The 25967-nt window shown below is 35.9% G+C and overlaps 1 protein-coding gene across 3 annotated transcripts in view; it reads right to left on the reverse strand.

The window, feature by feature from the left end:
• Positions 1 to 25437, reverse strand: part of CCNT2 (cyclin T2) — a 40655-nt gene extending 15218 nt beyond the window's left edge. For all 3 annotated transcript variants that reach the window (XR_003608817.2, XM_028101255.1, XM_028101256.2), the window contains exons 1-5: positions 25262 to 25437; positions 24358 to 24439; positions 4936 to 5064; positions 3117 to 3177; positions 1207 to 1269 (exon numbers count right to left, since the gene is read on the reverse strand). Coding sequence is in view for 2 of the 3 variants with exons in the window: in XM_028101255.1 (XP_027957056.1) it covers positions 1207 to 1269; positions 3117 to 3177; positions 4936 to 5064; positions 24358 to 24439; positions 25262 to 25419 (493 nt within the window). In the remaining variant the exon portion in view is untranslated. The remainder of the gene's footprint in view (positions 1 to 1206; positions 1270 to 3116; positions 3178 to 4935; positions 5065 to 24357; positions 24440 to 25261) is intronic.
• Between the last annotated feature and the right edge of the window lie 530 nt (positions 25438 to 25967).

The raw sequence follows: 25967 nt of genomic DNA on the forward strand, positions 1-25967 counted from the left end.
ACTACACTGTAATTCTGGGATGAAAATGTGCTCTAAATTATATTCCAATAACCATGAAGTACAGGAACCATAATTAAGTATGTTCTACAAGTCATAACATGTACTAGCTATTAGAATTAAAAAAATATAAATGGGACTTTCAGAAGTCCATGTCTTAACAATGACACTGTGGTAACAGGTTTGTTTTAAATGTAGCCATTAACATAATAAAATGCTACCAGGTATATGAATTAAATTTAGAAGGAATAAAATATAAGAATATTCAGGTAAACACTAAAAAACAAAGCAGAGCCTTTAAAAGTCTTACCCATTTTGTTTAGAATAAACCTAAAGAAAAGAATCTGGGGGTAAAAGAATGAAACTGCAAAATTTCATTTTCAAAAAGTAACAGAAAAAGGCATAATGAAAGTTCCAAGTGGTTGCTCTTAGTACATTAACACTTCAAATGGGAAACAGGAAAGTAGAAGTAAGAAGTAGTGTAACAACATGCAACTGTGTAAAGAATATATCTAGGGATACAAGAACAGATACATAGGATTCATTAACAAGAGTAGAAAAATGTATACCACATGCTTTATAAGCAGTAAAGCAAATAATACAAAAAGTTCCTACTCCTGTTTCAAAAGGTTTAATAGGCACATTGCTTGCTGTCTGTAGCATACTATGTATTTCCCCAAAACACACAAACAAGAAATTATTTTCAATAATGCTAAAGAACTCTGAAAAATGTATTAAGCCAATTTTGTTCAAATGAACATGGGGAAAATATTTCCAAAATGGCAAACCTGCTAAGACAATTTTTATCTGAAAGATCTGAGGATGGCCTCCAAATTCTTAAATTGTAATCATTTTTCTAGAAGTCAACGAAAGCTTGAGATAGACCAGAAATTTTGTGTGTATGTGTCAATGGCCAACTTCTTAAATATTAAATGAAATGGGACTGTCGTAGCCTAATGGGGAGGTGGAAAGAGTCTTAATATTTGGAAGCCCTCCAATTTTTTAGTGAAAGGTGATTCTCCTGTAAGTTTAAAGGAAACTAATTCACCAGGTAGAACCACACACAGAAGTAGGTGAATAGGTAGATGTACGACACCAAAAGATGTTGCTTCAAAACGACATCTCCCCATTTTGATAAAACTCATTCAAATCAATTACAGACAATAAAAAGCATTAATACTTAATTTAGAAGTTTCAAAGATCACTTACCTCTTACTAACTGGGTACATTTCACCACATCTGTGTGTGGATGTTCAATGGTGATCTCAAAACCTGAAATGAAAAGCACTTTTTTCCCAATCACTTACCACACTACAATACTTGCCTGAGAAATGCCATGTGTCAGCACAACCATAAATGTGTATAATACATCGTTCATTATTAAAAAGATCCAAAGACAAAGTTATTTTCTATCACTGACATGCTCATTATACCTTCAATGACGAGAAATAATTTCTTCTCAAAAACAATGTTCCACTTAATGAAAACTGGTTAACAAAGCTATTCGTAGATTGGAGTGATATTTATTAAAAATTCTGAATTATGATTAGTTTGAGATTACCCTCAGGTTAAACACAAATTAAAATTATGGAAAATGTAACTATTAAGCAAAGAATTCAACTATGTAACATATTTTTAAATGTATTACAACTCTTTCTGAAGATGTAAAAAGAGTATTTTTCATAAATATAATCCCTCGGCCATAGTGGGATAAAAAAGACCTTTTAAATGATTTATAGTCCTCTTATTTTCTTAGTATGCCTTAGATGAGAGGGTTTCAACCAGTTAGCTTATAATTACATTTCACTGATAATAAAGTTAATTAAGACAAGTGAACCTTGTAGGCTCAAAATTCTTTAAATCACTGTTTCTAAAACCAAAGATAAAATGCTGAAAGAGCTTTCAATGTCTAAACAAGCCTTAGGCAGGGCATGGTTTTTCCTTTTTTTAAAAAGTGGAGGTCACATCTAGTGTCTTCAGAAGCAGTAAACGAATAACATCCTGACAAACAGGTAATCTAGATTTCTAAAACTGCTGTGTGATCTGTATCTACTGTAATTAAAACTGCAAATCATACTTTAATCAAAGCCACAGAAATGTATCTTATAAATTCTAACATTCCCCTTAAAATAACGTAATTTTCCTTTTAACCTTTATTACACAAATCTTTGTAAATTTCATATTTATATAATGTCATATAATAAGGCACTAACATGCTAAATCATTGGATTTGGAGATAATAAGATTCTCACTTTTATTTTTATATCTTTTTATATTATAAAAACATCAAACAAGTTATATCTATTACAAACAAGCTACTTTTCTTAAAAAAAAAAAGTCTGTCATGATGGGAGGCTATGATTATCACACTTCTTCACTTCTTTTCAATGTTTGGGAATGGAGTAATAAATAAATAACTACCATAATGAATAATGGCTACTTATGACACACACACTATGTGGTACATGTTTTTTATATACTCTCTCTCATCTTCAAATTCACAATGTTAAGGCAGACATTATTTCTCCACCTCGCATATATAGAATGGAGATATGAAAGGTAAAACAACTTTGCCCAAGCTTAAAAAGCAAGTCAAAGGCATATGGATTTTAAACCAAGAGCTCCATAAAGCCCATGTTATTCCCATCATACACTGCTAAATTCTTCCAGAAGTAATATATGACTTCACACAAGACAGACCTTGTTAGGTCTCAATTTCCTCAACAATAAAGTGAAAGATTTGAATAAATAATCTTTAGAGATCACTTAAATTGCAAAAAACTTGCAGACAATGTAACTTTTAGAAAAAGACGATCGTTTAAATAAACTACACTGTGTCACATTAAAACTGTGATAAATTTATTAAATACTGACTATAAGTCAGAATATTTGTACACATTACAATCATATGCAGTCTTTCACAATGAAAACTATGTTTACCATTCAATTAATGGTAAATGAAATTTTTAAAAAAATGGTTTCCTTATAACCAGGTAATACTATTCTGGCCCCAAACATTGTTTTAAAATGAAACTTTGTTCAATGATAAAATTATTCCATCTTTAGGACACCGCACTGAAGAACAGAACACAAAAATAATATCTGACATAAGTACATACCTAGGGTTTGTAGCATTATGGTTTCAAGTAAAACCAGTTCTTGAGTCTGTTGAAGGTAAGCCTGCCAGGTAAAAATAATAACATTAAAATGCTTAAGATAAACACTATTAGACTATGGGACCATTAAATCATTACAGAAGAATCAGAGTAGTTTGGAAACACAAAGGAAATAATTTGAGGGCAACAGACAAATCCTATTTTCTACAACCAATCTAAATTGAATTACTTCTAATACAGAATATGTAAACAAGGTAAAAAAAACAACAACCCCCCCCCTAAAAAGACAACAATAACATGAAAGGAGGTAGAACTTAAATGAAAACAACAAACCCTCCAGCCTGTAATATAAAACTTCACGTAGGCACTGGTGCTTCAAGACATACTAAGATAGGAAGCACCAACTCAAGCAAGAACATCAAATTCAAACCTGCCTGTAAAGAAAAGATGCATCAACTCACTCTAAGATATTTCATGTGCTAATTCCTTGATGATGAGTAAGTCAGTGTGTTATTTTTTTAGAACTTCCTCTCTTCAAAAAGACAAAATAAAATCAAAGCAAACCCTCAAATGTCTAGGTTAAAACATTTTAGATATAAAATACCAAAAGAATGTATCATACACCCATGGGGAAATAGAGGGCCTTCTGTTTTAACTTCAACAAATCATTCCCCTACTGTAATTACTCTGGGAATAAAGAGTATGAAAAATTTCTACCATTATCAAATTTCTTAAATTATGACAACTGAGTGTAAGGTGATAAACAATACATCATACATAAATATTCATGTAAGGACATGTTGCTAAACTCTAAACTCAGACTGAAAAGCACCTTTATTTATGTCCCATTTAAAAAGGTCACCAGATGATTTTTTGAAAACACAGATTTCTTTTTTCGAACAATACCCTATTCACCAAAATTAATTCTGAATTTGTAAAGTTAACAGAAATTACAAGAACAATCTCTGAATAATCACACATTTTTTATTATTGAATGGTTACGTTAGTATCTCACTCCCTTAAAGCCAACATCTAAGATAAAACTTGTCATTAATAAACTCAGATATACTTTAAAAAAAATCAGATACACTTTTTTTTTATATCAGATATACTTAATCTGGACTTTAGGATTAACTAAATGAAAGTAAACTAATATAATCTGGCAGTCATTTTAGTAGTTAAAAGTTCCCGATAAAGGAACTCACCTATAATACAAGTGCTGGGAAAGTGAATTTAAAGGCCTAGAATTCTAGCTTCTGTTTTAAGACGTCATAACATTTTAAAATGGCACTTTCAAATGGTCTATTAAAATGTTGATGATGAACAAGTTGTTTAGAAGCTAGCATTACTCTGGAGGAAAATTAAAATATGAAAAAAACCCTCTCATGAAAGTATGGTAAAACAGCATCTTTATGGATCAGTATCAGAGAGGTAACTATTAGTATATATGCATTAACAAAGGAGCAATTCTGTAAAATTACTATTTACTGTTCTAGAGGCAAGTCCAGAGGTTTTTTTCTATTTTTTTTTTTCATTGTTGACAATTTAAGAGTTACTTATCTCTGGTCTCAAATGGACCCAAACAATGGAGATGATATGACTTACCCTCTACATATAGCTTAAGTTTGCTGTGAACAACAAAATGTGAAACACTTATAATCACCTTTGAATCACAGCCTTAACATGATTCTGAACGACACTGAAACTCCTGTTCATACATACAATATGTTTCTGTTAGATCACTCCCTGGCATTACATCCTAAATGGTAAAAGAAATAAGCAGCAGTTGGAAGGCAACATCAATTGAATTATTATTACATACATCACATTTAGTATCCAGCAGTGGCTCTAAGGGATGAAGACAAGCATGTGCTACTTTGATAACATGTTCAAGTTTTCGAGCCTGTTCTTCCACTTTTGCAGCCAAAAATAATGCGGTAGGTGATATTATCTGCAGAAAAGATAAACACTGGTGATTTAAAAGTAAAAAATTTTGGAAAAACCTTCTACTTTCTAAGGGAGGGGCGTGCAAAGAAGGAATGGAGTATTAAAAGTATGAACTGTGAGTTGGGCTAAGATTGATATAAGAGTTTTAATAAAGTGATTCATTAAATAAAACTAGTTACCCTAGTCTATAAAACCTGCTTTACTTGTTTTGCAAATAGAACACCAAAGGGAAAAAGGAAAAAGACTTCTATTTGGGCTAACTAAAAGAAACTTTAAATCTTATTAATGCATACTGTGGAGGTAAAGGGGGAAAAAAAAAAACCTCAAGCAAAATAATAAAGCCATAGCTTAAAAAAAAAAAAAAGTAGTAAAATATACCCAAATTTTCCTTCTTTTTAGGTACAGCCACTACTTTCTAGGGTTCTTTTAAATTAATCAAAAATTCATTGTGTGGCTAAGAGCTACATAATACCGCTTTCAGGACAGAAATAGGGTCTATAAGGCAAAATGAGAAGATTCTGAACGTGATTACTACCTAGTATCTGTATTACTTCACTACAGTATATTAAAAGTAGTTAAAAAAACAAAAACAAAAACAAACCCAGGGAATAAACATGTAAGATAAACCAAGAGAGTAGAAACACTGCCAACAGGAGATCAAGAAATATGCAATTTTTTTCGGCTTCAGTAAGTTATATGTTCTTGGGATTGAAGTATAAGAACATAGCACTACAAAGACATTGACTAAGACAGAGAAACATCAATTTTGAGCAATATTTACCCAAAAAGGTAGTAATAAACCAAATTAATTGCTGACTCAGAAAATAGGCACATTCTAAATTCAAATAATCTAAGATTACACAGAAGAAATTTCTCATGGGAAGATGATTTCTAAATGATAAGATTCAGATTCATTATTTTTCAAGAGACGAACACTGAGTCACTGTATCTTGGGGGTCATCAATCACCAAATAGAAACAATGCCAAAAGAGGGAGGGGAGGAGAGAAAGAACATAAAGCATGCTACATGATTTGGGTAGTTAACATGAGGAGAAAGTTTCTGCTACAAGAAGGAGGACTCTTTCCTCTGAGCTTTTAAAACAACTTATAAATAATGCTGAGCCATGAAATTTAATCACTGGATTTTGATCTGAAAGGGACCTTCACTAGTCCAACTGCATTTGCCCATGAGTAAATGGAGTAAAAATGACTTCAAGAAATTCACTTCCTGATGTATACATGTTTAAAACAGACCTAAATTAAGTGAGCTTGGCTCCAAACAACCAGTAATGTTACCTTAGAAGGACTGAGTAATTTCAACTTGGACTTTCAACTTACTTCCATCCTTTAGAATTAAAATTACAACAAGGAAGATGTAAAAATTGAGAACGCTCAAAAAAGCAACTTATTCTCAGTTTTCTTTACAACAGATTTAATTAAGCAACACCAAAATTAGTTAATATTCTTGAAATACCAGCTAAACAGCAGTCATGCAGGCAGGGGATTTTCTGAAATGTAGAAAGTACAAGAGAGTGGATAATCATTTCCTAGCTCAGTTATTTCTTCCACATGCTGAAAATTTCCTACACTGCTACCTGCTTTGTTTGATTAATTCCTTTTCTATTTAAAGGCTTACCTCATCCTAAGGAAAATTCCTGAGTCAGAGTGAAGTGCCCTTCTTTATTCAACAGGAAGCTGCATACCTCTATTACCGTACTTTCAATGTATTCTAACTTCTGGCTTATTAATGTCGTCTGCCCTACCGGTCTAGAAGCAGCTTAAATATAGAGACTGAATTATTCATTCATGTTCCCATTGTCTCCCATTGTGCAGCTGCTGTTCAATGTATTTGCCAAATGAATGATATGTGGATAATCCACATATAATTGTAAGGGCACCGATGTTAAATTCGAAGTATTCCAAATCCCACAGTAAAATCTAAGAGCCAAAAGCATGGGGTAAGAAATGCAAGAGACAATAAAGATACTCTCAGTTTCCCACAATCTCTCACTTTTTATCTAAGTCATGTCTAAGAGGGGAATGGCTAAGCCAGCCATCAAATGCCAGAACTATTTACAAAAGAGTGAAGCAATACAGACTCAAGTCCAATGTCAAATTACACTGAACTTAATACATAAACGTCCTTAACGCCAGATGATCCAGGATTTCTCTTACTCGCCTAAAAGGTACCTCTAAAAGTCTCCAAAGAGTTCTTCTTGGTAAAATCTCTTAGGATTCCCAGTCACCGCTTCATTCTCTTCAGACTTCTTGTAAGCCTCAATACCAAGAAGTACTTTCAAACCACACAACTTTTCTCCTTACAAGATAGTCTCAATGGAAACAAAGTATGTGTACTAGTGAATTGTTCTAAAGTTCTACAAATAATTAAAAAAATTAAATGTTCAGAGAGCTAAGCAATGATCTTCAGGGTAGATTCCTGGTTTATTTACCCACACTCCTCACAGAAGTCTTTCTGTTCTCTCTAAATAGGGCTCAATTCTCATCCTCCTCCAGTGCAACACTAATACCCAACACTCTTCCAAAGTTCTGGTGAAATCCACTAACTCCATTCACATTTCCTCTATAGCCTGCAAACATTTTACTCCATCAGGGCTGTAACAAAACAAAACAAAACACCATTTTAGATAATACTTTGTGAATATCCATGTGAGGCTTTAATTTTAAGGATGACTAAAGAAGGTAATCAAGTTAGGTACTTCTGCTTTTTTGTACAGAAAGCTGATTTTGTTGTGTGGCTTATTGAAAGGAAAAGAATTCCAAAAGTTTTAAGTAATGGCTATATTATTAGTTGGTCTGCGGCTTTTAAAGGTGAGTGTCCTTTTTGAAGGCAACAAACATTCATTAATGCACGTAAACTTGGTTCAAAGTCAAAGAATTCACACCAGTATTGGAGCAGATACTTGGTTTGAGTGAGCAAACAACTACAGACTGAGATTTAGTTCACTGGGGACAGGGACCGCGCACTATCCATCCTTGTGTTGTTATCTAATTTAATAAACCTTCTTGAATTACTATAATTAAAGGAAATAAAAACTGATTTTTAAATAGTGTCCAGAGTTTGCCAGCCTAGCAGATGTACAACTACCTCAAAGGGATATTACGTTCTCAAAACAAGACAAATTTCTACAGAAATATACTATACAAATCATGGAGAGGGGGAGGTGGAGGTGATGAAGCCAGCTGTAGCACAGTAGTCAGGCTGCCTCAGTGGAATCCTGGCTCTGTTATCTGACTAGCCTAGGCAAATTACTTATTCTCTTTGTGGCTCAGTTTCTGCATCTGTAAAATAGGAGAAATAGTGTCTGCTTATAAAACTGTGGTGAGGATTGAATGAATCAATATATGTAAAGCACTTAGAATAGTGCCCCAGAGTAACAGGACTCAAATACTATCATTACTATGTTGTAAAATTAAACTGTGTATTGCTACTGCTGATCTTAAAATTAAAAAGTGATTGAGCACGCTTTTAAAAATTCCTTTCTTTCTTGCTCATCTTCCTTTCACAGTTAAACTGAATTCTTTAAAGTTTCCATGGTAGCCCTGACTAAGCAGATTCAGACACACTAAAGTGATGACACACAACATTACTTCAATCGCTTCAATACACCAGTATTTCTTTTGTCCCTTCTCCCTACAGCTGTTGTCACCCCCTTCTCTTTTTCTAGTCCTTTATATGTTTCCATTCCTACCACTTGATCTGACTCCCTTCCTTCTCCATCTTTTCTCCCCCTGCCCATTCCTGGCCGCTGTCTCCCCTTTCTGCTCATGATGCCCTCACTGCTGACATTCTTAACTCTCCACTGCTGGCTTCAACCTTGATATTTAGAGGCAAGGTCAGTTTGAATTAACAAAAGCCTGGGTAATTTCTGTATCACTGATAATGGCTATACTAGTCGGTTTCAAATGAATCATTCTGGTCTTTATTCTTTTAGTAATGAATTTTGTGCATACACCTTGTGTGTACATCTGTATTTAAAAACTAGCCATAGCTGTTTTATTACTCAACTTTAAATTTCCTAATCCAAAAGAGTCCTAACAGAAGCAAAGAAAAGACTTCCAAGTCCACCTTCTATTTGCTAATACGTCATCAATAGGCTTGTTCTAATCTGTTCTTAGGTTTCATCTTTAGGCCCTATAGGCCAGTGAAGCCACTTCTGCCCTGTTCCTTAACTGCCCCCAAACTCCCCCCTCCCCCAAGACTAGGATAACTATTTTCCTGTGCCTTCAAAAGGCTTCATTAATGAATACACAGTTAGTTCTAGGTATCACAGCTCAAAATTGGGAAACCACACACCTAAGGCTATAGTTAAAGAAAAATGGTAATGGCATAACTTTAGAAGACTCCCAGAAAGGTCCTAGAATAGGAAAAAGGAGGTGGAAACTTAGATATAATAAGGGGGTAATAGCCCCTCAACAAAGAAAAAAAACAGAGTAAGTCAAAATGTCCATTTGTTTAAAACAAAAATCACTAAGCTTGACCAATTAGACAAAAATTCCAGTACAAAGTTAAGTGGTTCATTTCCTTAATTTTGATGCACTGAAAAGACTGACATCCCAGTATGATAGAAAATGTCATTAACTCAGTCTGGTATTTTCATTGTTTTCCTACCTGTATAATTATGCATGAGTGTAATACTGTCAACATAACAAAATTTATACTGAGAAATAAAAAAGTCTTCAGGTTGGATGTTATTTGGGATTTCTAATTATATCTAAAAGAGAGCTGGTTTAATAAAGGCTGACTGGTATTCAAGTACTGCTGAAAAGCAGTAATAATTAAAAGAACAAGGCCTGATTTCCATAGACTAATTACATGATATTTAAAAGTATTTAAATGCTTAATGTAACTTGGCATTTAAAAACTTATTTATGGATCCTATGTTACCATTATGAATCTGTTACAGAAACAAACAAAAAAATTCAACCTACAAAGTACATGTAGCATTTCATAGTTGTCTCTACTCTCAGCTCCTTATACACTCAGCTCCTACCAGCCAACAATAAATAGAGATTATTGGGAAACAAGTTGCATAGGTATTCAAATATCCCACATAAATCTTTAAAAGTCCACTTTCCTTCAGATGGCTAAAGAAATAAGAACTAATATTATTTAAGACTTAATATTGTTTTGGATAGTATTCCCTAAACTGATCTACAGATTCACACATTCCCTGTCAATATCTCAACTTTTCTGCAGAAACTGACCAGCTGATCCTAGAATTTCTATGGAAATGCAAGGGGCCCAGAACAGCAAAAGCAATCTTGAAAAAGAAAAACAAAGTCAGCAGACTCATACTTCCTGAATTCAAAACTTACTACAAAGCTATAGTAATTAAGACCATGTGGTAATAGTATAAGGAAAGACCTTATGTATTCATAAAATTTTATTGTATTTATAGAATACAATAGTTTCCAGAAATAAACATTTAATTCAATGGAGAAAAAAAAGTCTTTTCAATACACCATAAACAAAATTAACTAAAAATGGATCACAGACCTAAATGTAAGAGCTAAAACTATAAAACTCTTAGAGGAAAACAGGAATAAATCTTCATGACCATGGATCAAGCAATGTTTTCTTTGATATGACATCAAAGCACAAGTGACAAAAGAAAAATCCTAATAAACGCATGTATTACAGATGAAACCATCAGCAAAGTGAACAAGATAACCCATAAGATGGGAGAAAATATTTGCAAATCCTGTATATAATAAGGGATTCATATCCAGAATATATGAAGAACTCTTACAATTTAAGAGAGAGACCATGCAATTTAAAAAAATGGGAAGGGGAGGGCGCCTGGATGGCTCAGTGGGTTAAGTGTCCAACTCTTGATCTCAGGGTCATGAGTTCAAGCTCTGCCTGGCGTGGAGCCTACTTTAAAAAAAAAAAAGAGGGGGAAGGGATAAGTAGATATTTCCCCAAAAATAATACTACAAATGGCCAATAAACACATGAAAAGATGCTCAATAACACTAGTCATTATGGAAATGCAAATCAAAACCACAATGAGATGCTTTATACTCACTAGGATGCCTATAAGATGCCTATAGTAATAATAATAATGATTAAAAAAAGACAGACAATAACAATTACAAATGTTGGCAGGGATGCGGAGAAATTGGAACCCATTACACATTGCTTGTGGAAGGTAAAATGGTATATGGCTACTTTCCAAGATTACTGAGGTCTAAAGTTACTATACAACAGAGCAATTCCACTCCTAGGTATATACCCAAGAGAAACGAAAACGTATGTCCACACAAAAAATTGTACAGGATTAATCACAGCAGCATTATTCACAATAGCTAAAAAGCAGAAATAACCCAAATGTCCATCAACTGATTAGTAACATGAGGTATTATCTACATGATGGATGGAATGTTACTCAGCAGCAAAAAGAAACGAAGCACTGATACATGCTACACGATGGATGGATCTTGCAAACATTATAATAAGTGAAAGACTACGTTATTATATAATTTCATTTACATACAATGTACAAAAAAGGCAAATCTATTGAGAGACAGAGAATGGTTGCCAGGTCTTAAACGGAGGGAGGAATCAGTGAACAACTGCTAATGGGTACAGGGTTTCTTTTTGGGGTGATGAAAGTATTATAAACTTAGATTGTGATGATGGCTGTACAACTCTATAAGTACATCCATTAAACTGTACATTATAAATAGGTGAATTTTATGGTCTGTGAATTATCTCAATCAAGTTTTTTTTTTAAAGAAGCTTATGTCAAAGACATCCCCCCCCTTTTTTTAAAGACATCCCTTTTAAATTACTTCCAACAAAGGACATTTCTAGGGGCACCTGGGTGGCTCAGTTAAGCATCTGCCTTTGGCTCAGGTCATGATCCCAGGGTCTTGGGATAGAGCCCCGCATCGGGATTCCTGCTCAGCAGGAAGCCTGCTTCTCCCTCTCCCATTCCCCCTGCTTGTGTTCCGTCTCTCCCTGTGTCTCTCTCTGTCAAATAAATAAATAAAATCTTAAAAAAAAAAAAATTTCTAGGAAACCAAAAACCTAATCACAGTACAATAAACACTGGTAAACAACATTCATGTTAACCCTGTATAACTAACTTTATAGCACATCTGTTAATTTAAAAGTAAAATGGTATAATATATACCATTTCTTAACCAACATTTAATTTTGACATTTAAATTATGTAATTATTTCAGAAAACATTTTGTTTGGTTAACAAAAATAATATGAACAGATGTTTAAGTCTACATAAAGTGAACCATATTATTAATTCAAGTAGCTACTCCTACGAGTCACTGAATTAGAGCAATACAAACTAAAACTTCTATCTAAGGATGTGGGGAGTGTGTAAAAATTTGGTTATCTTCTCGGAATCAACGTACCTTCTACAGACTGCCCTCAAATCCTCAGAATTTCCTTTCCCTCCTCAAAGCTATTTTTTTTCTAAGCATGAAACTATGACAGTTTTCATGATCTCAAGATTTTTCACCAGAAAAGAAACATTATCATTACTTTTTCAACTTCTAAATGAGCCCTCTATTTAAAATTAGCTTGAATGTGCAAGCTTCTCTAAGAACAAATTACTACAGTGAGATCCAACAGTAATCTTGCTGACAAATACAAATGTCTATACTTTTCATTAGTTAACTGGTATTACTTTTTAAGAGTTTATAGCCCAAACCAGCACCATCAAATAGAAATGTGAGCCACAATTGTAATTAAAATTTTCCTAGTAACCATGTTAAAATAGTAAAGAAATGTGAAATTAAACCACTTCCAGTTAGTGGCTATATTATCAGCACAGGTTTCAACTGACAACTGGCATTCTAAAGAAAAAATTCATTAAAATGATATGAAACAGACTGAAATGTATTAAATGTTCATAGGCATTACAAAACAGCTTAAATTGATTACTGTTCCTAGTCATTCCCACAGTAGAAAAAGACAGACTTTTTTTTTCCTTCTCTCACTAAAATATAAGTCCCTTAGGAAAAACACTATTTCTTATTTATTTTAAAAAAATCATAACTCTTTGCACACTGCTTGTCACATAACATGCACTCAATGTTTGTGGAGTAACTACTGTTATGTAAACACAGTATCACATAACAAAGTACAAACCATTAAACCTGTAATATTTAAAAATTTTAACGCTGAACAAGTAGGTGAACTTCTACATTCTTTTTCTGTATCAGATTCAAATAATTTAAAGAAAAATTTCATTTTATATGTTTTTCCATAACTTATGATATCAGGAGTACTTAATACACCACCTTTATATCTAGAACCATAACTTAGTTAAGAATAAAATTTTAGATTTCCATCATTTCTCCCACTGTAGAGTATACAGCAATCTAATTTGATTTTCCCTTAAAAAATTTATTTTACCCAATTTTATGCACTAAAAACATCTTCAGAATTCCCGTTGTTAACTGCCTTCAAAGTCAATTTATAAATTACACAGTCTTTACACAGAGACCTTTGTTTGTCTTGGCTAAGAAAAATACTCAACGTACATTTGATGTAAAAATCTGCTCTCTTCTATACATCAGTTAGTTTAGAAATACTACATTACCAAACTGTATAAAATGCTTTCTTATTTCTGAGACAAATGAGCTAAAGCTACCATAGAAACATAGGAACTATCAAGACTAACAGACAGGGGAGCCTGGGTGGCTCAGTTGTTAAGCCTCTGCCTTCGGCTCAGGTCATGATCCCCCATCGAGCCCCACATTGGGCTCCCTGCTCCGTGGGAAGCCTTCTTCTCCCTCTACCAGTCCCTCTGCTTGTGCTCCCTCTCTCGCTATGTCTCTCTCTGTCAAATAAATAAATAAAATCTTTAAAAGAAAAAAGACTAACAGACACTTAAGTGTGTGCGTGTGTTTGTATAGAAAAGATTTGACTTGAACCTTTTACAATCATCTAATTTTGGGGGGAAAAAAGCTGCCTTATGAAGACTTTATAAAGACCTGTATAATATAGAGCCCAATACACTACATCAGTCAACATCTCTGTAATTAGGCAGGCAGATTTCCATGTTTCAAAATAACACTAAAGTTTTGTGGGAGAACATTCTAGAGTTCTTTCCAGAATTCATTTGCAAAAAAAAAAAAAAAAAAATCAGTCAAGAATATCACATATGCTTTTTATGTCTCTTGATAAACTATCCCAGATGGATCGTATGTTCCCTCTTTAACAGGATGAAGTTCAAGTGACTTAATTATTCCTAAAAAATTATCCTTATCTTCTTAGAAGTTCTTAAATCTATTAAAGTTGTCCCCTCAACAATATCGGGGTTAGTAGTGTTACTCCCCAATACATGTGTAACTCTGACTCCCCCAAAACTTTACAATTAGCCTACTGTTGACTGGAAGCCTTACAGATAACATAGTCAATTAACACATTTAGTATGTTATATGTATTATATACCGTATTCTCACAATACCTCATTTTCCTCAAATTTTTAGTATTTCTAGGCTATGCAGTTTGTCATTCAGTTTTTTTCAAATTGTTGTAAATCTCTAAAAATCCTCCAATATACTTATTGAAAAAAATCTGTGTATAAGTGGCCCCAGGGTCAACTGTACATTTAGATGATTGTCTATTTCTGTGTTTGGAAATTAGTGTATCATCTCTTAAAGTGACCGACAATTACCTTTTAATGTTTTATCTGAAGAATTCTGAGAAGATAGTGGCAGAAGTGGTAACCAAATCCCCATAGAAAAACAGAATAACAAGAAATATCAAATAAATATCAACAAATATCCCCATAGATATTTATAACAAAACTACCTGGCAAGGCATTCCTAGGAAATTCCAAAATACAAATGGGTTAAGGACAAAACTGGCAAATATGTAGTCATAATACCTACCCAGTATCAGCATCTATGCAACAAGAAGCAATGCAAAGTAATGGGGCATTTACTGGACTTGATAAAAGAACCTCAAAATAGCCCACAGACATTTAACTGGAAATCATGGTGGGCCAACTGAGGAACAGCAGCTGATCTTGGGAGGAATTCTGTCAAGTTTAATAAATGAGTAGATGCCAGAGGCCTAGAGCAGGGCTTAAAGGGTTGAAACTAACTTTTTATGTACTTTTCAAATCGATCTCCCAAGGCTCTTTTCCAGGACTTCATACTGAGGAGAAACTTTTGAGAACCAAAGCAGAACTGGCAGGATAGGGGGAAGGTAAAGAGAACATAAAAATGAGGGAGGGGAACACAGCCAGGGAACCTCAGAAAGCAAGATGCTATATTTCTGTATATGTAACTGAAAGTATTTAGGCCATACAAAGATACTATAAGAAAAAATTAGAAGAATTAACCCTAAGCTACAAAAATCACACAGAAAGAACTGCTCAAAAAAAAAAAAAAAAATCAACAAATGGTACTGGGGAAACTGGATATCCACCTGCAAAAGAATGAAATCAAACCCTACTTCACACCACATACAAAAATTAACTCACAATGGATTGGTGACCTAAATGTAAGAACTAAACCTTTAAAACTGTTAGAAGAAAACAAAAAAAGTTCCATGATGTGTTTGGCAATGATTTCTTAGAAATGACACCAAAAGCATAAGCAACACAAGAAAAAATAGGTAGACTGGGCTTCATCAAAATTAGAAACTTTTGTGCATCAAAAAAGTGAAAAGAGCTCACAGAATGAAAAAAAATATCTGCAAATCACATATTTGGTAAGAAAGTAATATCCAGAATATATAAGGAACTCCTATAACTTAAGAAAAACCCCAATTAAAAAATGGATGAAAGACTAGACATTTCTCCAAAGAAAATATATAAATGGCCAGTAACCACATGAAAAGATGCTAAACACTAGTAGCCACCAGAGAAATGCAAATTAAAACTACAACAAGATACCATTTCACATTCATTAGGATGGTTATGTTATTATCAGAAAACTAGAAAAGAACAAGTGTTGGTGAGGACATGGAGAACTTGGAACCCTTATGCATTGCTAATGGGAATTTAAGACAGTGCTACTGCTGTGGAAAATAATATGGCAGTTCCTCAAAAAATTAAACATGAAGTCAAAATGTGATACAGTAATTTCACTTCTGGGTATATGCTCAAAAGAGTTGAAAGCAAGACTTAAGCAGATTTTTGTAAACCCACATTCATAGCAGCATTATTCACAATAACCAAAAGGTAAAAGGAATCCAACTGTGGTTCATACATACAATAGAGTAACATTCAGCCCTAAAAAGGAAGGAAATTCTGACACATGCTACAACATGGATGAATCATGAAAACATTATGCTAAGTGAAATAAAACAGACACAAAAAAGGACAAATACTGTCTGATTCCACTTATATGAGGTAAACAATAGTGAAATTCATAGACTAAATAGAATGGTGGCTGCCAAGGGCTGGGGGAAGAGAGAATGTGGAGTTTGCTCAATGAGCAGAATTTCAGTTTGAAAAGATAAAAAAGTACTAGAAATGGATGGTGGCGATGTTTGCACAACACTGTGAATGTACATATCACTGAAATGTACACTTAAAAATGGTTAAAATGATCTTTAAAAAAAAAAAAGAAAAGGGGACGCCTGGGTGGCTCAGTCAGTTGAGCATCTGCCTCTGGCTCAGGTCATGGGACCCCAGGATCCTAGGATCGAGTCCCGCATCAGGCTCCTTGCTCAGCGGCTCAGCAGGAAGCCTACTTCTCCCTCTGCCTGCTAACCCCCTGCTTGCTCAGTGTCTCTCTCTCTCTCTGACAAATAAAATCTTGAGGGGCGCCTCGGTGGCTCAGATCATGATCCCAGGGTCCTGGGATCAAGCCCCCATTGGGCTCCCAGCTCAGTGGGGAGCCTGCTCCTCCCTCTCCTTCTACTGCTCCCCCCTGCTTGCACTCTCTTGCTCTGTCAAACTAAGTAAATCTTTAAAAATAAAATCTTTAAAAAAATGGTTAAAATGATAAATTTCATGCTTTGTATATTTTACCACAATAAAAAAAAACAGAAAAATTAAAACAGTAACACACCTCCAAACTAATAGATACTAAGGATTCAAAACACAAAACATAAGTAAAAATGATATGAAGTGGGCAAACCTCTCAGGTCCCTCCTCCCTCTTTGGGAGCTTTAATAAACTCTGCTTTGCTGCCCACCAAAAAAAAAAAAAAAAAAGATATGAAGTCACACACTGAAAGATCACCTGAGTATATAAACCCAGAACAACCAACATTAAGACATACTGTAATAAAATTACTGGATTATAAAGAAAAAAAAAAGTCCTTTGCCCATAAGAAAACTAGATCACCACCAGTAGTAGTGCTTTATGCCAGGAAAAAAAGGTGTTATATATTTAAGATATCTAAGAAAAGAAAGCGTGAGTCAAGAATTTTATACACAGTAAAACTGACCTTGAGTATAAACATCACAGATGAACGATTATCAACATGCAAAGATTCAGAGGATTTTGTTTCCATGATGTTCAAGAGAACTTCAAACAATCAAAATGACTACAGAGACTTGAATAGAAGCACTGGCAGTAAACAAAAACAGTTACCTGTAGAACTAAGATTAAATAAGGATTAAAAGGAAGAGTTTTGTAATAGCTACTTAAGGTAATGTAGCCATAATACGACTTTAAAAACCAGGGATGAGAGGGAAAGCAAAACAAAAACATTTTATTGTCCTCAGTAATTATACTGGTGGTGACAGTACTGCTATTCCAAGACTTATTTTTTGTAATGTGGGGTTAAGTTAATGAGTGATGACGGGATGAATTCTCTAATCCCACCTTTTTTTTTTTTTAAGTTTTTATTTATTTACTTGACAGAGCACAAGCAGGGGGAGTGGCAGGCAGACGGAGAAGCAGCTCCTGGCTGAGCAGGGAGCCCGAAGTGGGCCCCGATCCCAGGACCCTGATCATGACCTGAGCCAAAGGCAGACGCTTAATCGAATGAGCCACCGAGGAGCCCACTAATCCCACCTTCTTAAGAACTACGACTTTGGTGTGAAAGGTCATAGAAATGTACCATAAAAGAGAGGTTAAGTAAAAAATACTGCCGCTATCTTGAATCAGTGAACTCCTGAGGTATTATACATTTAAAATGAATACCTATTAAAAAAAACCTGGTTAATGTATGCTTCATATATTTAATGTGTAAATGAATAATAACCATTTAATATACCAATATGCATAGTAAATATAAATTTACAGTACTATATATTTCCCTACTCTCTTCATTGCAGATCCCTAGAAACAAGATGAACACAGTAATAATGAGTATCCCTTGTGTCCAGCTCATGGTTTTGAAATAACCACTTCCTACTAAAACAAAGGAGGATTTCTTAAAGAAATGGCCATTCCAACTGTGGAAAAGAAAATGTACAAGATGAGCCTGGAATACCCCGCTGTCACAGATAGTGAGGAAGCTATCCAAAATTATTGGGGTACAGAGTTACCACAGGGTCTAGAAATTCTACTCCTGCACCCAAGAAACCAAAACATATGTCCACCCAGAAACTTATACATAAATGTTCACAGGAGCATATGATAGCCAAAAAGTGGAAACAACTCAAATGTCCATCAACTGATAAATGGATATATAAAATGTGGTATAATGGTAGTCTGCAAGAAAAGTAAGTACTGATACAAGCTACAACACAGAAAAACGTTAACATTATGCAGTAAGGGAAAGAGGCCAGTCACAAAGTACCACATATTGTAGGATTCCACTTACAGGAAAAGTCCAGAATAGGGTGAGGGAAGAATGGAAAGAGATGGCCAACGGGTGTAGGGTTTCTTCCTAGGGTAATGAAAATTTCTAAAATTGACATAAAACTGTGAATATAATTAAAAACCCCACCAAACTGTACACTTTCAACTGATGAAATGTACAGTATATGAATTATATTTCAGCAAAGGTGGTACATGTAGGGTGAGAATCATGTATTTATCCTGCCTTTCCTTTATGAACTGTACAACTGGGTGTCTAAGTAGTAAATGAATTACAGCATTTCATTATAAAAATATTCCAATTAATAATGAAGAAATGAGAGTATCACAATGAGCGAAAGGATCTAGGCATTGAATATCAATCAACAGCTGCTAACATAGAAAGACATCAGGTAGCTCCTAATTAGGTGTCTCAACACCTGTAGTCTTACTAAAGACTTATTCATCTAACCTGAGTTTGATGAAATTTCTAGATCCACCTGGCAATTTGCAGGAACTTCAAGAACAAAAGAACATAATAAACTGTACCATGAGTATACAATCAGCAAAAATCCAGACTCTGCAGGTCTAATGCTTTAGGTTCTTCAACAGGTAAAATTTAAATGAAAGAAAGGGATGGAGGGGAAACATATATTCAGAGACTTAAAAAACTAATCAAATTTTTAATAATGGGCAAGACTAAACTGTGGCATTCAGGAATGCAGGATTGGGTGGTAAAACTATACAGAAACAGAAGAAAGTGATTACTATAACTAGAATACTGGTTATTTTGTGGAAGGAGGAAAGAGGTTGACATAGGGATGGGGCACATGGAAACACTTCTGGGATAGTTAAGCAAAGTTCTCTTTCTTGAGTGATGGTTACAAGGTTGCTTGCCTTACCGTAATTCACTAAGCTATAAATTTGTTTGGTGGTTTTATGTTTGTGTTGTACTTTAGAGTAAAAACAAAACAAAACAAAAAAACCCTGGGGCGCCTGGGTGGCTCGGTCAGTTAAGCGTCTGCCTTTGGCTCAGGTCATGATCCCAGAGTCCTGGGATCAAGCCCCGTGTCAGGCTCCCTGCTCAGTGGGGAGCCTGCTTCTCCCTTTCTCTCTCTCAAATAAATAAATTAAAAAAAAAAACTTTATACTGGGCGCCTGGGTGGCTCAGTTGGTTAAGCGACTGCCTTCGGCTCAGGTCATGATCCTGGAGTCCCAGGATCGAGTCCCACTCGGGGCTCCCTGCTCAGCGGGGAGTCTGCTTCTCCCTTGGACCCTCCCCCCTCTCATGCTCTCTCTCTCTATCTCATTCTCTCTCTCAAATAAATAAATAAAATCTTTAAAAAAAAACCTTTATATTAAAAAAACCCACTTCACCTCATAAATGCACAGTTATGCTGAGGCAATAAAGGACACCAAATAGATGGAATACAATAGGATGTGAACAGGACCCAAAGAATAAGAGAGAGAGCGAGAAATTCAGAAGTCAAAGAGTGGAATTATCTTGGGAATGCTTCATGAAGAGCTGAAACTTCACCTGTCTTAAAACCTGACAGATCACTGTCACATGAAAAGGGAAGAGACTGCACCATCTGGAAAAAGAGGGATGCACAATGCATAAATGATAAGACTGATATATGGCTAACAGGGGAATTAATTCAAAAGAGGACTTCTAACAACTGTGAAACCAAACCCAATCCTTTTTTGGGGGGGGCTGAAAAAGATATACATACATATTAGCTTGCACAAACAAAAAGTATTTCTGAAAGGGCACACAAAAACTGTTAACAGCACATGTTCTAGGGCAGTGGGCTTACACATTCAAATTGGAGGGAGGTTTATCATATCCCCCTTTCTACCATTTTCATTTACTATGTGTTTATATTAGTTTTCAAAAATAAAACATTTAAAGCTTGTCTCTGTGGAGAGGATGTATACAGGGAAAAATGTGTAGGGATTCATTCAACAGACTTGTGAGCAACAAGATTTGATCCATCTTATTGACAGCTGCTAAATTATCTACTTTATGTGAAGTACTGTTGACACAACCGTGAGTAAAACCAAAAAAGAAACAAACAAAACCCTGTCCTTAAATTGTTTACCTTCTAGTCTGAATGTGTGTGTCAGGGGACATTTTTACATTTAACTTCATCTACATTACTACATTTGAGAGAAATTTCGGGCTTTCACAATAAAAATATAAACAAAACCGTTTAGCTAACCAAGTTCCCCAAAATGCTGGTTTTCTTTCACAAAAGGCAATCATGTATGATGACTTTATAAGCAATCTGAGTATAAATAAGCACAGTGTAAACTGGATAAAATCTACTTTTAAAAAAAGTCTTGAACAAATTTCTATTGCAAAGACTCTTCTTAAAAATTACAATGGCAGAATGCTGTCTTAAAGAACAGGGACTATGGGCATTTCTGTAGATGGATACAAGAATAGCTTTTCTTATTTAAGCCTTTACAGGGGGAGGAAAGGAATGCAAAAAGAACATCTGAAAATTTTCAAATGACATCTACTAGTCACTAGTCAGGTCAACTGAGAAAAATTATAAAGATTGTAAGCAAAAAAAGGTAAACAAATTTTAGCACAAGCAAAAAATACAAGTTTGCTTATGTGTAGCAGCTGACTAATCTAACTCAAATGTGTAAAATGAAACGTAGATATAATCTAGATGATGTATTCTTCGAAGTCATTATAGTTATTCCTTAAAATCATCAGTCCTGAATACTGTCCTTAACTGTGTACTCTTGGAACCTTAGCAGAAGTACAGTACATTAAATAACTACAATACACTTAAATCTGGCAGATTATACACAGTTCTGAATGCTGCAGCTCAAAATAAGAGGCAATGGAACTAAGGAAAGTTAAGAGAGGATGAAAATGACCATGTGATTTGGAGAGACGCTATGAGAATAGACTATGACCACTAAAAACACTGAGAAAACAGTATGCTATTTAAGATCTGATCTTAAGAGAATTCATTAGACTTGGAATTAATATAAGAAACAAATCCATCATGAACTTGACTAACCAAATTAATGAACAGAGTTTCTAAGAGAAACTGGGTCAATATTTATTCTAAGATTGACACTGTAGAGGATGTTATCCCACAGTATAGAACTTGGAGGCGCTGTTGGCGCCAGGGCTTTCATACTTTATTAGATTTATCTTGAGCTTGATGCTGCAAGGCCATTCTTTAATTACTAACCCCAATTACATAAACCTCACTGCATCCAGTGAGCAAAGGATAGACTTATCTAATTAGGTTACATATAACACTCATTTACTGCGGACAGTGATCCAACCCTCCAAGAGATACTGACAATAAAACTCAATGATAAAAGACAGTTTCTGGGTCACTAACACATGTTGATGCTGATTTTATTCTTAAACAATAGCACTTAAGATTTAGGGGATATTTTACTTTTAAATTAGTCAATGTGGGAAAACACAGTGAATCCACATGAACATTAAACATTTTAATATAATTAATGCATGGTGTTTATTAAAAAACTAGATACAGTTTGTCCCTAGCATCTTAAATTTAAGCTTGTTAGGGTTTAATTTACTGAATGGTGTTCAGTTTATTTTGCGGTGAAACTCATGCTTTTTGTAGTTTACTATGACATTCCATTATAACCCTACAAGAAAAATTTTCCCAATGATGTCGGGGAGTATGAATTTAAAAGTGACTCACATTCAATTTGAGACCACCCCCTTCACCCTAAAAGAATAGGGGAAAAAAAAAGATAAAAGAGTGAGGCTGTGCAATTGATGCAAGTGCACCAGTACAAATATTAAAACCACTTTTGATACAATAGCAAAGGTAAAAAAGACAACAATTAGATATGAAGGGTGCAATGTTACTTTTTCAAATAGAAATTAACATCAGATTTCAATTGCTAATAACAATTTAATGTAAAATGCTGAAGTTTACCTTTGTACATATATAAGACACTAAGTGGTGTAATAAAAATACTTTGGCTTTTTATTGAATGATGGCATTTAAGTAAATTAGTTAAAGAATGCAAATGACCTGGGCTTCACCAGTCAATTTAAAGTTAAAGCTGTGAATTTTGGCTGTAAGCAAGATATCTGTTTTAAAGCACACCAACCAGGCCATAGAGACAAATTATGAAAGAGTGAGGGTTCAAAAAGAGAAGTATAGTCTTGTGGTGAGTTCATTTACTGGAAGTAGAAAGTAGGCCTGTTTCAGCAAATGGGACATCTGTAGCCACATCAAGAATTTCCACAACTATTTTGACTTGTGACTTCTACCGGCATTTTCCAGGACTACTTAGGGAAAGTCACATTTGTATTAGCATTCATTAGTTTACCACTGCCTTCGGAGCCAATTTAAATAAAAATGTCATTCTCTCAATCTAAATGTTATTGCCAAAAAGGCTTCCTCTCTCTTCCATAACACTATCACTGACCTAAGTTCTGTGCGCCAAGAAATAACTAGGAAAACGGAAACAGAACAAGAATCACGTAGATTTAAAAGAGAAAGAGAAGAAAAGGAGCCTGCAGGAGACCAAAACGCCTTATGATCCGAAGAGATTAAAACAGGTATCAATCTAAGCTATGAAGCTGTTCCTTCCAATTAGAAAAAAGGTATTTTAAGGACCTTTCAAAGATTGTTTTCTTAGCAAAAAGGTCTTAATGACAATCTACAAAAAACATGAAGTCTTCCACGGTCCATTTTTTTCTACACACACCTTTCAGAATAGCGTTCTAAAAACAGCTGTGATAAAAAGAGCAAAAAATATAGTGACAATTAAGACAGTTAAATATTTCTAATGGGCAATTCTGTTAATGGATGCAACACAGTATGCATATTACTCTAAAAAGAACAGACCCCAAACTCACACCTTTCACAAGGTAAAATAAAATAAAAATTTCAACTCAACAGTATGAACTCAATTCTTCAAGATTTACAAGTTATGTTCTTTAGTCCTGGAGGATAAGTTTTACTTCAAAACTGGTTATACATATACACACCTCTGACAATATATGTGTGAATTCAGGCAAATTTGATGTCTTAGTCACCAAAAATTTAGACTTAACTAATGATGTGATAAAGAGGAACGTTGATACCTTAAGAAACTGTTAGTAAATGAAATATTTCTGCTAACCATTTAACTTTCAAAGTGTCCTTTAAAAAGAATGTCACAATTAAATTAAGCCCAATTCACAGTATTGCAAACAGAAGGAGTCCAACACATTTAAGATGTACAACAGAATGACTAGGCAAAATTACACTGTACATTACAATCTGAAATTATTCAAAAGTTAAGTATAAAATTTAAACGAATACCGATGTAATAACTCTGAGTAAATAAACGCTTATTACTTTTTAGCTCAAAAATCTGGCAAAAGCCTTAACACAGTGCCCGGCAGCTTGTCATCACAAATTAAAAAACAAACCAGAAACATTCTGCATTTCAAGCGAAACGTTTATCACGCGGTTTACCTTCACAATTAATTTACAACACTAAATCCAAAAGTAAAATTCGCGACTTTTTTTTGTGTATCCATTTACCTCAAAATTTGGTTATGGTAAAAACAATAAAATAGTACTTACATTTCTATTGAATTTGGTGAAAGAATGATGCATATAAAACCTGTGCATATAAACAATCGCAGTGTTTATTGTAAGCTGAGAGCTGGAACGTAACATTTAGGAAATATCCGAGAAAAACAAGATCTAATTTCCAAAACAATTTTGATGGAAAATTCCTGATCTACGGTGTTTTTCCAATGCTCACCGTCCACTCAAAACCAACCTCAACAACTGTGTGTGTGTGTGTGTGTGTGTGTGTATAAAATAAAACGCTGCAAGGTGGTGGTAGGCTCGACGCCAACAGTAAAAATAAGTGCTGAGCATTTCACTCCAATGTTGCTATTAAGCAAGCCCGGGAAGGATTTATCAATGGCTAGGACTGACTAAGCTCAACATCAGACAGTTGAAACGCGCGCGCGCACACCCATACAAAACCACGCCAAGAACATAAAGACCTCCAGTGAGCTCCCAAGGTAGGAGACCCGCCATCAAACCAGCGAGGAGCACGGGGAGAGGCTGCGGAGAACACTTACGCCTTTCAGCATCGGTAACCCTCCTACCTCTCGACCCCCTTCTCCGACTAGAAGTCGAAGTAGCCACCTCTTTTCTGCGATAATCCCTAAAATTCCCTTCTGGCCTCCGCGCCACTCCCATCCCCCGCCGCCACCACACGCGGCCCCAAACAGATTACACAACGCAGCTTCCCAGCCCGCATTCCCGGACTCCTCTCCTTCCTTCTTTCATTGGCCGCTTGCGGCCTCCCGAGCCCGAGCCTGCCTTCCCTTACAGCGCAGCCGAGGCCCAGAGAAGGCCGAGGCGGCGGCGCCATGTTCGCGGGGCAGCAGGCCCGGCAACCAGGCGACCAGGCGACTAGTAAGGGGGGACAGGGCGTGAGCGGCGGAGGGCCAAGAATAGGAAAGGATACACATTGAGACGCTGTCCCATGTCCTGGATAAGGTTGGCCGCCTGCTGGCGGTATGAGAGCTCTTTATCCGCCTCCACTCCGCAGCGGCGGCTCGGCGTATTCTCCAGCTGTTCCCGAGTAAAGAACCAGCGAGAAGAAGCTCCACGGCCCGACGCCATGACACTTCCTCCTCCGCCCGCTCCCTCACCCACCCCCCTCCCCTCCCGGCTCGCGGACTCCCCGCCAAGGCCGTGCGACCCCGCCCCACTCCGCTCGCCGTAGACCACGCACCGCCCCTTTTCACCCCCGCCGCCGCCCGTGCGCGTGCGCAGGGGCCGCCCTACCGGCTCGCCCCAGTCTTTTGCTTTCTTTTTCCTGTCCCCGGTCTCGCTCTCACGCTCGGGACCACAATGCCCCGCGCCGCTTGTCATTTGGAGGCGCCCGAAGGTGGGGGGTCGGCTGGGAAGGAAAAGGCCGGCGCGATGCATGCCGGGTCTAGGATTGGCGGGGCGAAGGGTTGGGCAGGAGAGGAGCGAAGGGGCTGGCCCTAGGTCGCGTGGAGAGGGAAGGCGGGCAGGCGGCTGCGCAGTGCGACCTGGGCGTGGACTTTGAAGTCGGGGCGGGTTCTTGGGCCGGGAGTCTGGTGGCGCTTTAAGAAAATCTCTGCTCTGTCGCACGCGCACGGCGTAGCCTCCATTTTCCTCCAGCTGTAATCTGCGCAGTCTCG

This window comes from Eumetopias jubatus, unplaced genomic scaffold (assembly GCF_037043125.1).
Source record: "Eumetopias jubatus isolate StellerSeaLion01/CBP00866 unplaced genomic scaffold, mEumJub1_p1.0 scaffold_3, whole genome shotgun sequence".
Taxonomy (NCBI): domain Eukaryota; kingdom Metazoa; phylum Chordata; class Mammalia; order Carnivora; family Otariidae; genus Eumetopias; species Eumetopias jubatus.